This window comes from Chinchilla lanigera, unplaced genomic scaffold, assembly GCF_000276665.1.
Source record: "Chinchilla lanigera isolate Chin_1 unplaced genomic scaffold, ChiLan1.0 scaffold00158, whole genome shotgun sequence".
Lineage (NCBI taxonomy): Eukaryota > Metazoa > Chordata > Mammalia > Rodentia > Chinchillidae > Chinchilla > Chinchilla lanigera.
In genome coordinates this window covers 507,544-520,883 of record NW_004955559.1, presented here as the reverse complement: position 1 = coordinate 520,883, position 13,340 = coordinate 507,544, and the positions used below count along the sequence as shown (strand labels likewise).

Genomic DNA, 13,340 nt, shown 5'->3' with positions numbered 1-13,340 from the left:
CTCTCGCGCTCGCAGTCTCTCCCTCACCCTGTCTCTCTCTCCCTCCTTCTCTCCCTCCCTCCCCTCCCTCCGCCCTCTCCCCTCCCTCCGGGAGCCGGCGGAGGAGACATCGCCCCTCCCCGCGCCCCCAAACCTCGCCCATCCCCCCACCGCGCCTGCCACGGGCTCCGCCCCCTCCCCTTGCCCTCCCCCCACCCTTCTCCACGGTCAGGTCCTCTACTCCTGCTTGCCCCCTACCCCAGAGATGGGGTCCCACCCCTTAAGGGTACCCCATACACCCTGGTGCCCCTCTGCCTAGAGTGCACCCCAACCCCTCTACACACAGTGGGGCACAAGAAATATTTGTTACCAGACTCCATCCCCAAATTGGACTGTGACTTCGGGGCTATAGATTCCTGTCCTGTGCCCCCAAACATGAAGGGTTGCATGGACACACACACACACACACACACACACACACACACACACACTTGACCTAAGCAGAGGGCAGGGCACAGGTGCACACACTTGAGACAGGCATACTTCCCCCCGAGGCACAGATTCACAGAGTCACTATCAGGCAGATTACCCACAGACACCCACGCACATGCACCAGGTCCCTTGGGGTACATGACCGCAGACACGCCTGGCTACACCACAACCCTGCACCAGAACACAGAAGCAGCGGCTCCGGGCAAGTTTCACCTCCACACTCTGGGGCACACACCTGGGTGTGCATGCTCCGCTCTCACCCTGGAGATGGAGACACACGTGCCTTCCTGACACACCCATCACACTGTCCACCCCCAGGTGTGCACACACCTGCTCGGCACTGTAGCGCTGTGCCCCGGCCCCCCTCCAGGATCAGCACTGCTGACATTTCTTCCTGAGCGTGTGCTATGTGCCAGGCTCAGAGACTTGCACGCTCCCTGTGCTCTGGAGAGGGAAACCAGGCACAGAGAGGCTCCATAACTTGCCCAAGGTCGCCCAGCTATAGGCGGTGATATCAAAGACAAGGATCAGGCAGGTTGGCTCTAGAGCCTTCTGTGGGCCACTGTTGCGAGGTGCAGACCACTGCCATCGTCACACACCCTTGTGCATGGCGCAAGTCGTGCCCAGCCATGTCTGAATTCACACAGGCATGGGACATGCTCAGCAGCCAGACAGCAGTGGGTGTCCCCTCCCCCAGGTCACCAGTGAACACTGGCCCCTATGGCGGGCATTTGGGGCAGCCTCGGGGTTTGCCTGCAGCTGCAGGCTCCCCGGCTCCTGTCTGAGCTGGAGCAGGTGCCAGCCCAGTCTGGGGAGGTCCTAACTTGGTGCACACCCACCAGCCCAGGTGGTGAGCAGCTGGGCCCGGGAGAGAACAGCTGCCTCTGTCAGTGCCAGCAGCGAGACGCTGTGCAGCCCTCTGCAGTGTTCAAGGCCTTCCTGCACCCCGGCCTCCTCTCTCGAGGTCTCTGGTGCGGGCCTTGGGTGCTCAGGCTTCGAGGCAGTGAGCAGCTGCCCAAGGTCACACTGCCCTCAGTGTACCAGGGTTCCTCAGAAAACAGAAGGCTGGATGTGTAGATTTCCAAGGCCCCTCCCGGGACTCCAGCAGCCGAGGGCAGATGCCATGCTTCTGCATGGAGCCAGAAGCCTTGGCCAGCTGCCCCCACAATGGTGACCTCCAGAATGCCGTGCTATGCCCGCCCAGAGCCTCGATTTCCTCCTTTGAAGAGCAAGCCCCCTTGATCCCTGGCTAATGAGTTCTGTGCTCCTTGGCACCAGTCGGGTTGAGAATGGAAAAGCCCTGTGTGACTCACAGGCCTGGCACAGAGTGGGCATGGCATGGCCTCCAGCTGTCCCTGTCTCTGAGCCCACAGTGTGGCCACCCCCCGGGGAACTCAGGGTGCAACCTCCAAGCCAAACTCAAGGCTTGAGGCCTTGGACCAAGTCATTAGCCACCTGGAAGGGCCACCTCATTACTCACTGGGTGGACTGATTGAAGACCTACTGTGTGCCGGGTAGGCTCCTGGGGCACAGTAAGGTACAAGAGAGTCCCTGCCTTCACTGGCAAGAGGTGGACATAAGCAAAGACCATGCCAGTCTCGACTATACCAAAAAGATAAAAGGGGGCATTTCCAGAAATGCATCTGTGGAATGAAAGCCTCTTTAGAGAAGGTGGTCAGGGAAGGCTTCTTGGAGCTGAGACTCTGGCAATGAGAAGCATCTGGGGAAAGAGCCTTCCAGCAGGAGGACAAGGACAGTAAAGGTGCCGAGGTGGGGAAGAGCTCGGAGGAGGCCAGCAGGCTGGAGCCTGGCGCCCCTTGGGGGTGGGGGGCTGGGGGCCACAAGGTTCGCAGAGGTGCGGAGGGTTCCTCTTTCCCAGCCCCCAGCCAGACAGGCTGTGCTGAGGCCTGAGCCTGGGGTTTGGCTTCTCTCCTGCTTATAATGGGAAGGTGGAGGAGCAGGGGAGTGGGGAGTGATGTGATCTGATTTATGTTTTGGAAGGACTGCTCTGGCTGCGGCAAGCAGCCGGGATTGGAGGGGCTCGGGAGGAGGGAGGGAGGGCAGGGAGGAGGCGACTGCAGTGGTCCAGGCTGGGATGAGGCAGTGCTCTCTACCTCCGCGCTCTCTCTGCGCACCCAGCCCGGCATCTGTCTATCCTGCCTCCCGGGGAGCCTTCTGGGGCCGCTCTCCTCCCTCTCTTCATCCTTTGCACAGTCCCCTCACCTGGAGGCTCAGCTGTTTGCTATACTGTGAGCAGCTGGAAACCCCTGGGTCACCCTGCCCAGGGCCTTGCCTGCAGGAGGCATCCCGTAAAGTGAGGCCACTGAATCACAGAGCCCCACCTTCTGGGCTGTGCATACCACCACTTGCACGCTTTTCCAGCCAGTCTGCCCTAGACTGCATACACAGGGGCTGGGAGATCAGGATGGGCCATCTGCGGGGCTGGAGGCACTCACTGGGGGCCTGAGAATGGTGGCGGAGTAGGGGTGCGTGGGTGGTGGTGGTCTCAGGGCAATAACAACCTTAAGGAGACCCTGAGGTCTGCCTCCACCTCAGGAATGGCCAGGAGGGGAGAAGGGAGAGGGCTGGAGTCCCAGCACCCCACCATTGTCTGCTTGGTCCTAGGAGGGGCTGGGGTCAGACCCCTGGTCCCCACGATCACCCCGAGAGCCAGTTCCATCCTCTTCCTGACCATCTGAGCACTTGGCAGAGCAGAAGGAAAGAACAGGGCGGAAGCACACTCTGGAAAGTGGGAAGAGTTGGTGTGAGGAGACCCAAGGCGGGATCCAGTCTTTGGAACGTTGGAGGTTTCCGGCCACAGAGGCAAGGCCTCCAGGGAGCCAAGAGGGGCGGGGAGACACACACAGGGAGGACCGGAGGAGGAGGCCTGGGGACTGAGAGCAGAGGCTGGAGCGGGAGGGGAGGTGCGGAAGACAGACAGAGAGGCAGGGCCCGGAGGAGGGATCTTGCACTGGCCAGGGCGCCCACCAGGCCCCAGAGACACCAGCCCTCCCCAGACATTCTGACATCTGGGACCTTGGGTGGCTGAGATCCCAGCCTGATGCAGGCAGCCTGGCTTTTTGGGGCCCTAGTGGTCCCCCAGCTCTTGGGCTTTGGCCACGGGGCTCGGGGAACAGAAGAGTGGGATGGGGGCTGGGGCGGCGCCCTGGAGGAGGAGCGGGAGAGGGAGGCCCTGATGCTGAAGGTGAGCCACGGACTCGGAGGTCTGGGAGGGGGCATTCCAGGGTTAGGAAAATGGGCCGGGGGAGCGATGGGGACCGGCTCAGAGGACAGGGGGTGAAGATTCAGAGAAAGGATTTGGGCTGCAGACAGTGAGCCTCGGGTTGGAGAGGGCAGGGTGGGCCATCGGGGTGGCGGGATGGGGCTGACCATCCCCTCCCCCGCGACAGCATTTGCAGGAGGCCCTGGGACTGCCGGCTGCCAGGGGGGCCGAGAATCCCGCCCGAACTGTTGAAGAAAAAGAGATCTGGGACACCCAGGAGACCCAGGGGGAAGAAGAGGAGGAGGCAGTACCAACGGCCGCCCCCAGCCCCAGCCCCAGCCCCAGCCCCTCTCCCACCCCCGAGGACGCCATCACTTATATCTGTGAGTAGCCTGCCACCCAGGGCCTTTTCAGTGGCTCACCGCCCGGCCCGGAGCCCCCACACCCCCAGGACTCCCCGTCCCTGCCCTGTATCCTGGGAGCTCGGGCCACTGTACCCTTTCTTCCACAAGTTCCGGGCCCTCCCACCAATTCCGCCCTCTGGAGCCCCAGATCCCCCGTTCCTCCAAGGCGGCGGGGGGCGGGGGGGAGGTTTGCTGTGCCCCCAGGCTCCCCTTGCAGTGCTCGCCCTGTCTGTCCGTCCGTCGCCCGCAGTGGGCCGCCTTGCCGGCCTGGACGCAGGCCTGCACCAGTTGCACGTCCGTCTGCACGCGTTGGACACCCGCGTGGTCCAGCTGACACAGGGGCTGCGGCAGCAGCAGGAGGCGGTGCGCGACACCCGCGACACGGTGGAAGCCCTGCAGGAGGCGCAGGGCCGCGCCGAGCGCTTGCACGGCCGCCTGGAGGGTGAGTACGCGCCGCCGGGCCACGTGGGGGACGGGGAGAAATGGAGACCCTGGGCGAGAGGGTCAGGGGCGAGAGGACAACGGCGGCGGGGTGTAGCAGGCTGGGCGGTTAGAGTAACTGGGAGGGGCGGTGGCAAGACTCTCCTCCCAGCGCAGCAGAGCTGAACCCACTCGGGCGGCGCCACGCCCCCGAGGCTCCGCCCAATAGTCTGGCCCCGCCCCGGCGCCTCTGACCCCGCCCTACTGCTGGCCTCCTTTCGGACTCGGCCGCCCTCCAGCCCTCCCGCGGAGACTCTAGTCCCGCCCTTTCCCCGCCCCTGACTGCTCTGACTCCGCCCCCTCCTCCTCCTCCTCACCCCGCCCTCAGGCTGCCTGAAGGGGCTGCGCCTGGGCCACAAGTGCTTCCTGCTCTCGCGCGACTTCGAGGCGCAGGCGGCGGCGCAGGCGCGGTGCGCTGCGCGGGGCGGGAGCTTGGCCCAGCCTGCGGATCGCCCACAGATGGAAGCGCTCAGCCGCTACCTGCGCGCGGCGCTCGCTCCCTACAACTGGCCGGTGTGGCTGGGCGTGCACGACCGGCGCGCGGAAGGGCTCTACCTCTTCGAGAACGGCCAGCGCGTGTCCTTCTTCGCCTGGCACCGCGCGCCCAGCCCCGAGCCGGGCGCCCGCCCCAGCTCTGCGCCGCACCCGCTCAGCCCCAACCAGCCCAACGGCGGCGCGCTGGAGAACTGCGTGGCGCAGGCCTCGGACGACGGCTCCTGGTGGGACCACGACTGCGAGCGGCGCCTCTACTACGTCTGCGAGTTCCCCTTCTAGCGGGGTCCTTGCCTGCTGCGTGCACCTTCGGTAGCGCCCTTCCCCCGCGAAGTGCACCCCACCCCCGGCTGGCTGGGCGCTCCCGGGAGGGCTCTGGCGGGACCAGGACCCCTTCCGTCCTCCTGCCTTTTCTGGAAGTGCGAACACCAGCTAGGTCAGGCGCCAATAAAGCCTTGTGGAGTCTGACTTGAGGGGCAGTGCGGGTACTTCCAGCCCTTGCCTGGGCTGTGCGAGACGGGGAGGGCCAGACCCTGAGCGATGAGGACCTGGCCTGTCTTCCTTTTTACAGTTCATATTGGAGCCCGGGAATGAGAAGGATGGAAGTACACATGCACACGCTGTTACGGGCTGTGTCTTGAATACACGCGTGCGTGTGCTGCAGATGTCTGCACCCCTTCGCGCTCCCTCTGGTTGCCCCTGTGACCCGGGTCCTGCCAGGCATTGCAGTGCTCTGGCACGTGTTACAGGAACGAGCCCATCAAACTTGTTTCCCAGGTAGAACCATCCCATCAGCCTCTGCTGTGAGAGGAGACACGCTTTGTGTTCTGCCCCTCTCCAAACCCCTGGGGGTAAGGGTTCGGGCACACATGAGGGGCCTTCCCAGCCAGGAAGCTCAGGCTAGCGATGTTCTCTCCTCTGCTTCCTGCCTGTGAAGTCACAAGTCTGGTCTTTGCTTTCGCCGAGCCTCAGTTTCCCCGTGTGAACATGGGCACAGTTGCCTGTACCTCGTACAGCTCTAGAGATGTTCAGGTGAGGCCAGGAAAATGAACATGGGAGAAGTGGTTGAACGTAAGCCACCAGCCCCCTCGTTTCCTCACCATTTTTCATACTTGTATTCTTGGGGGCAGCAAAAACACCCAGGGGATGCCGGCCGGGGCCCCAGCATTTCCCACAGGACCGTTGCGGGAGGGGCTCGTCCTAGTGCCTCTGCCAACACTGGCATCACAGCCCTGGTCCTGCTGTGATCATAGAGTCCAGGAGTGAAGAGGTGACCCTGGTTGTTCTTATGTCTGCCCCGTCCCTCCCTCAGCCATAGAGCAAACCATGCCTGTCATCTCTGGAACAGACAACTTGTTCCTTACACGGTCTTCTCGCAGCCTCATAGCCACACAGGAAGTGCAGAACGCGTATGGGGGGAAGTGGCCTGGGATGGGAGGCTTCCATCCGGGACACCTGAGACATCAGGCCGACATTGATGAGTACTATCATGTCTGTCGTTGACTCATCCCGTGCTGCATCCATTCCAGAAAGTGTAGACACGGCTGCACAATGGTTACCTACTGCACTCTGGAGCCAGATGGCCCAGGTTCTAATCCTACCTCAGCCACAGGCCTGCTGGGCAAACTTGAGTGGGTTTAACCTTGCTGGGCCCTGTCCAGATCTGTACAATGGGGATAACAATATCCACCTCCTAGGGGCTGGGGATTTAGCTCAGCGGCACAGCGCCTTCCTGGCAAGCACAACGTCGTGAGTTCGATTCCCAGTACCGGAAAACAAACAACCAAAAATACTACTACTAATAATAATATCCACCTCCTAACATGGTAGGGGGACCTGGCCTGGTGGTACACGCCAGTAATACCAGCACCTGGGAGGCCGAGGCAGGAGGACCACGGTGAGTTCAAGGCCGGTTTAGAGTATATAATGAGACCTTGTCTCAAAACCCCCCACTCCCAATGGTACAGGTCTCTACAAACCCAGATCTGACCCTCACTGGGCAACCTTCGTCTGTAACTGTTTTCTCTAGGCTTTTGCACATGCAGGGGCCTTGCTCTCCCCCTTTCTCTGCAGGATGAGCACCTAATTTGAAGACCTGCCCTTTCCCTCACCCTGGTGGGTTAAGGGCCGCCTTTGGTACTCCCCTACCTCCTGACCCAGCTCTGATCAGCCAGCTGGGCAGGCTTGGCAACCGGGTGGATAGGCAGGGCTGGGTATGACCAACTGTGTTCCCAGCGCCGCCTGTCACATGGGGCCCACTGAATGGAGATTCCTGTGTGAGACGGTGTTGGAAACGCTGAGATGCAGCGGATCTCTCCTCCTTTGCTCCCGGCCTCCCCCAGCTAGGCCCCCCCAGGGCCTCCTTGACAAGGTGAGCACTCAGACCAGCCCAGAGGCAGAGCTGGGGGCTGGAGAAGCTGTCCTCAGTGGCGGGTGCAGACAATCGGACAGGATGTTTATGCATCAGGACAGCTTGAGATAAATAGCATTTGTGGCCGGTTGCTGACTCAAGTCAGCAAGAGGGAAACCTGCCCCCTCCTCCAGGGAGCCCTTCCAGGCTTCCCTCCCTTGTCTCTCCAGAGAGTGCCTGCGGTTTGCCAGCCATGACAGAGCCATGCACTACAGCGGGCAACAGCAGCTGACTGAGATCGATGATTTAAGGAAGCCTAGTTCAGTAGTGCAAGAAGAGCGTAAGGCCTGATTACCCACACAGACCCTAAAGAAGCAGACTGCAAGGTCTCAGGGGACTACAAGTCCCAGGAGACCCAGCGCGGACCCTCATTTCCCAGCAATCATTGGGCATCTCTTGCGGGTCCTTTCCCAACCCCCCCCACGCCAGTCCACGGGAGGCTCGCCTACATTTCCCAGCAAGCCGGGAGACCACGCCCTTGATGATGAGGTCAGACCTCTCAGTGTCCAATCAGCGCTCAGACTCCTCCCCCTCACAGGCCCTTTGGGAGGTACTTGGGAAGTGTAGTCCAGAACCTTGTCCACTAGTAGGAAAAGCCGAAGCCACACAGTGTAACGTGTTACTATCGCGTTGTCTTTTCTTTTCTTTTTTTTTTTTTTTTTTGGTTTTGGTTTTTCTCCGGTACCGGGAACCGAACTTATGACCTTGCACTTGCCAGGCAGGCGCTTTGCCGCTGAGCTAAATCCTCAGCCCCTCGTGCTGTCTTTTCAAGAAGAAATTTTCAAAGCACAAGTGATTTCCATGGGCAGATCATAACCATTAAAAAAAGAATTCAATAGAATATCAATATTCATAGAAGATAGTACTGAACATTTCTCAAAATATGGATGGCTAGGTATAAAGTAAATTGCAATGCAAAATATAACATAAAAGTTCTTCCTTTGCCTGGAAATGTTTGCTAGACACAGGCCCACACCCATTTAGTTTCTTAAAGAAGAAAAAAAATCCCTATTTATTTGGAAATAATTTCAAATTTAGAGACAATCTGCTTAAATACAAAAAACAACAACAAAACAAAACAAAACAAAAAAACCCACAAATACTTTTTTTCTCTTGGTTTTCTGAGAGAAGTTCTTGCTATGTAGTTCAGGCTGGCCTTGAACTCATTATATATCCAAGGCTGGCCTCAAACTCATGGCAATTCTTCTGCTCAGTCTCCTGAGTGCTGGGATTGTAGGTGTGCACTACCACACCTGGCCACAAATGCTTTTTATTCAGATTTTTTGTTAGTAATTGACTCCACTGCGTTTGCTCTGTCGTTATCTATCCTCTCACCCACCCTAGTCATCAGGGGCAAAGTCAGATTTGTTGCTGCGCTGTGACAAGGGCGGACCTGTGATGGGGTTGCAGGATTTAGGGGAAGAGAAGAATTTGGGCAAAATGTAAATGAAACAATGTTTTGATAGGTTCAGAGTAAAGCAGGGATGGATATAGGTGAGTGAACATCAGGTCTGAAGCAGCAAGCGGACCCAGAGTCCTGTCTCACAGAACACTACAGTATTGTCACCAGCGTGGCTCCTTGCGGCTAGAAACTGTTCCAGAAGTGGGGACCAAACCCAGGGCCATCTTCTGACCTACATGCTCAGCTCTTTAAATTTTGACATAGGCTCTTGCTAAATTGCTTAGGTGGGTTCAAATTTGTGATCCTCCTGCCTCAGCCTCTGGAGTAAGTGGGATTACAGGTGTGTGCCCTCCGATCTGGCTCAGAAACACTGTTATCTGAAACTCTGTATGGCTGGAAATAAAAGTTCCTTGTCTGTGACCTGCAGAAGCTCCTCGTCTGCAATCCTCCAGGCAGGGAACAGCAACAGGGAACATGCTTTTTCATGATGCGGAAACACCCCACCCTCTTGCCCTGGGGATTGAACCCAGGGCTTTGGCACTGAACTGTACCCCCTACCTTTTGTTTGGGTTGGGGGGATGCCAGGAATCAAACTCAGGACCTCATGCCTGCCAGGCAGGTGCTGTGCCGCTGAGCTAAATCCCTGCCTTTCCACCCCCAACCCTTTTATAATAGTTTTTTAAAAAAATTTGAGATGGGATCTGGCTAAGTTGCTAATTGCTCAGGCTTGGCTGGAACATGCTATCATCCTGCCTCAGCCCTTAGGGATATACTTTCAAACGGCTACAGTGTTGCAGTCTATAATTTAGAAAATCAAGTGTCTCCCCCATGAGGGAGCAGTAGTCCCCCACACGGGTTGGTTGGGAGGATAGTTAACAGCTGCAGCACATTCCTGGGAAAAATGTTTCTCTTCGTAGCTGGCTTTATCTGTGCGGGTAGAGGGACGGCAGGGCAGGTTTTACAATCCTCACTAGCTTGAGCTTGACAGTATACACATAGGTTTTTTGAAGCATTGAAAGGTTAATCACGCACATTATGGCCCTCTGCCTTTAATTCTTCGATGTATGTTTCCAAAGACCGGAGATATTCTCTTACGAAACTATAGTAATCAACCTCAGCAGATGTAACGTTTATGCAACCCTTTTATCTAATCTGCTGGTGGTCTTCCCCTTTGGTCAGTTGACTTGATGAAACCTACCTTGGTCTTTCCCCACTGCGGGTTGGGATGTTACTGCATTTAGTGGTTGTGTCTCTTTAGCCTTCTTTAATCTGGAACATGTCTGTATTTGTTACAGTGACGTTTTGGAAGGACATCCCTTCTCCCCTTAAAAAAACAGAAGTGGGGCCGGGCATATAGCTCAGCAGCACAATGTCTTCCTGGCAAGCACAAGGTCCTGAGTTCGGTTCCTGGTACAAAAAAAAAAAAAAAAAAAAAAAAAGCCAAAACTAAACAGAAGTTTCTGTCAGGCATGACTGTGATCTCCAGCACTTGGGAGGCTGAGGCAGGAGGATTGCTGTAAGTTGAAGGCAGCCTGGGCTACGTACTGAGTTTAGGACAGCCTGAGCTACATAGTGAGACCCTGTCTGAAAAAAACCAAAAACCAGAAGTTCCTCATTTGGAGTTGGTTTGATGATTCCTCACGATGATTAGACTCAGGTTATTCTCCACCAGAGGAGGTGGGTGAGATCCTCTCTAAGCCCAGCCCACTGGGACACAGCCGATGTCCAAAGGTTCTTTATGATGCTGTCAGCGTTGATCACCCAGCTGACTTCGGGTCCAACTCCTTCATTATTTAACTGCTATGTTCCCCTCCTTTGTGATTAATAAGCCACTTGCGGGTAGACACTTTAAGACCAGGTGGGTATCTGGCTCCTCATCAAAATTTCCCCCTGGATTTCACATCCGTCGATCATCCTTGCAGGATGGTATTTAGATGCTAAAAGTTGATTCCAACCAAACCCGAAAGGGCCATCTACAACAAAAGAGAGTTATAGTTTTGTGAGTACAGATGCAAATATTCTAAATCAAACACCAACCTGTTTGGTCTTCTGTTGAATCCTGATCAAGGAGAATTTGTGTCACCATGATCAAGTAGGATTTATGCTATCAATGCAAAGATGGATCAAAACTTTTAAAATCGTTCAATGTAATTGACAGTATCAATAGACCAAGAGGAAAATATAATCACTGCAATTGATTTGGGGAAGTAACATGTGAAGGCTTTATTTTTGTTTATTATTATTATTATTTTGTTTTGTTTTGTTTTTGTTTTTTTTTCCGGTACCAGGAACTGAACTCCCAACCTTGTGCTTGCCAGGCAGGCGCTGTGCCGCTGAGCTAAATCCCCAGCCCTCTGTTTATTATTATAAATTCAGGCACTTAGCAAATTACGAGGCAAAAAAGAACTTCTTTAACTTTATAAATCTCCCAGAAAACACCACAGACAATGGAGATGCCTTTCCTGACTCAGATGTCTTCATCACAGTTGTTACTTTGCGTAGAACTATGTATAAGCCCCGAATAATGCTTTATTTAAAGAGAGATAGGAACAAGAGACGGATGGGAGTAGAGACTACTGTCAGTGTTTGGACGTGATGTAATTCTATACATAGTAAACTCAGTACATCCACAAACCATCAGAACATGTAGTGAGAGATATCTGCAAAGCCTCCAGACACAAGACTAACCTATAAAACCCATTGCATTTCATTATACCACCAGTAAGCAAGCATGATAAACATATAATAAAAAATACCACCCACAATCACAATCCCATTGTAAGCTAGAAATTGTCTGGAAATCAGCAAAGAAGAAAACACAAGCTTCTTTTTTTTTTTTTTTGTTTTAAACTCAGTATTGGTTTTTGTTGTTGTTGTTGTTTTTTTTTTTTTTTGGTCTTTTTGAGGCAGGGTCTCACTCTGCCGTTCAGGCTGGCCTTGAGTTCACTTTGTAGCCCATGCTGGTCTCAAACTTGCAATTTGATCCTCCTGCCTCAGCCTCCCAAGTTTTGAGATTACAGGCGTGCGCTACCACACCCGGCAGGAAACACAAGCTTCTGTGGAGTCAATTTCATGTCTAATAATGGTCACTCAGAATAGCTAAGTAAAAACAGGCATTCTCCACAGGGCGTGGTGGCACACACCTGTAATCACAGCACTCAGAAGGCAGAGGCAGGAGGATTGAAGCAAGTTCAAGGTCAACCCAGGTGACAATGAGTTTAAGGCCAGCCTGGAACATACAGCAAGACCTTGTTTCAAAACACCAAAAAAACACAAACAAATAAACATGTTTTCTGCTATTGGTTGGGGTGTTAACTGTCACATGGATGTGAATCCCCCACAAAGAATCATACTTTTAATGCATTTACAATTAATTTGAACTTGGCAACTTTATTGAGATCCACGTAGAATACACTTCACACATTTAGAATGTACAATTGAGTGGTTCTTAGTATATTCGCAGCTGTGCCCTCTCATCCCCATAGTCAATTTTAGAACATTTTCATCACCTCGGAAAGAAGCCTGGTACCTCTGAAGTACCGCAGCCATACTCCCCTGGCTTTCGCCACTCTTCTTATGTTTAAAAATACTGAACTATAAAGGGGCACAGGGAATTTGGAGCAATAACCTGTTTTATGTCTCCTCTGGGGCAGCGTCGTAGGATGTACGCATTTCTGAAACCTCAGGGCCTACGCAGTGAGAACTTGCCTCAAGCAAACAAACAATAAATATAAATTGAATAAAAAGAATAAAAGCCAACTCCTGAAAGAGAAAATCAACCCTTTAGGTGGGTAGAGAGAGAGCTGGAAGGTGACCGGCTGGATGGTGCAGGGAGGATCCTCATACTAGGGAGACTGTGTCTGCTTGATTTTGATGTTTTCCCCAACATAGTTTCTTTCAAACAAAAAAAAAATGACTTCCTTTTGGGAAGGCTTCATTTTCATCTTACAGGCTGAGCATGCCTAATCCAAAAATACACAATCTGAGGTGTTGCAGAATTCAAAGCTTCCTGAGCCCCCACAGGCTGTCAGGAGTTGGAAATCTCTCTCTCAGCTTTGTGGGATGGGTCTCAGCCAAGACCTGGGCAAAGTGCAAACAGTATGAGTTGTTTTCATAGGCAAACCTATTCATTTTAAAGTTGGCTATGAGCCGGGTGTGGTGGCACACGCCTGTAATCCCAGCACTTGAAGGCTGAGGCAGGAGGATCATTGCGAGTTTGAGATGGGCCTGGGCTGCAAAGTGAGCTCAGGGCCAGCCTGAACTGAAGCGTGAGACCCTGTCTCAAAAAGACAAATAAATAAATAAATAAATAAATAAATAAATAAAGTTGGCTATGTGGTACAAATATTCCAAATCTAAAAAAAAAATCCTCGGGTTAGGGATTTAGCTCAGCGGCAAAGCACCTGTCTGGCAAGTGCAAGGTCATGAGTTCAATTCCTGATACTGGAAGAAAAGACA

At 54.3% G+C, this 13,340-nt stretch overlaps 1 protein-coding gene across 1 annotated transcript; it reads left to right on the top strand.

Annotated features, from left to right (window-relative positions):
- The first annotated feature begins 3,362 nt into the window (after positions 1-3,362).
- Clec11a (C-type lectin domain family 11, member A) lies at positions 3,363-5,543 on the top strand. The gene is made up of 4 exons (XM_005412772.2): positions 3,363-3,676; positions 3,882-4,077; positions 4,349-4,540; positions 4,907-5,543. Exons 1-4 carry the CDS (start codon positions 3,533-3,535, stop codon positions 5,350-5,352), a joined length of 978 nt encoding a protein of 325 aa, XP_005412829.1. The 5' UTR covers positions 3,363-3,532; the 3' UTR covers positions 5,353-5,543.
- The last annotated feature ends 7,797 nt before the right edge of the window (positions 5,544-13,340 follow it).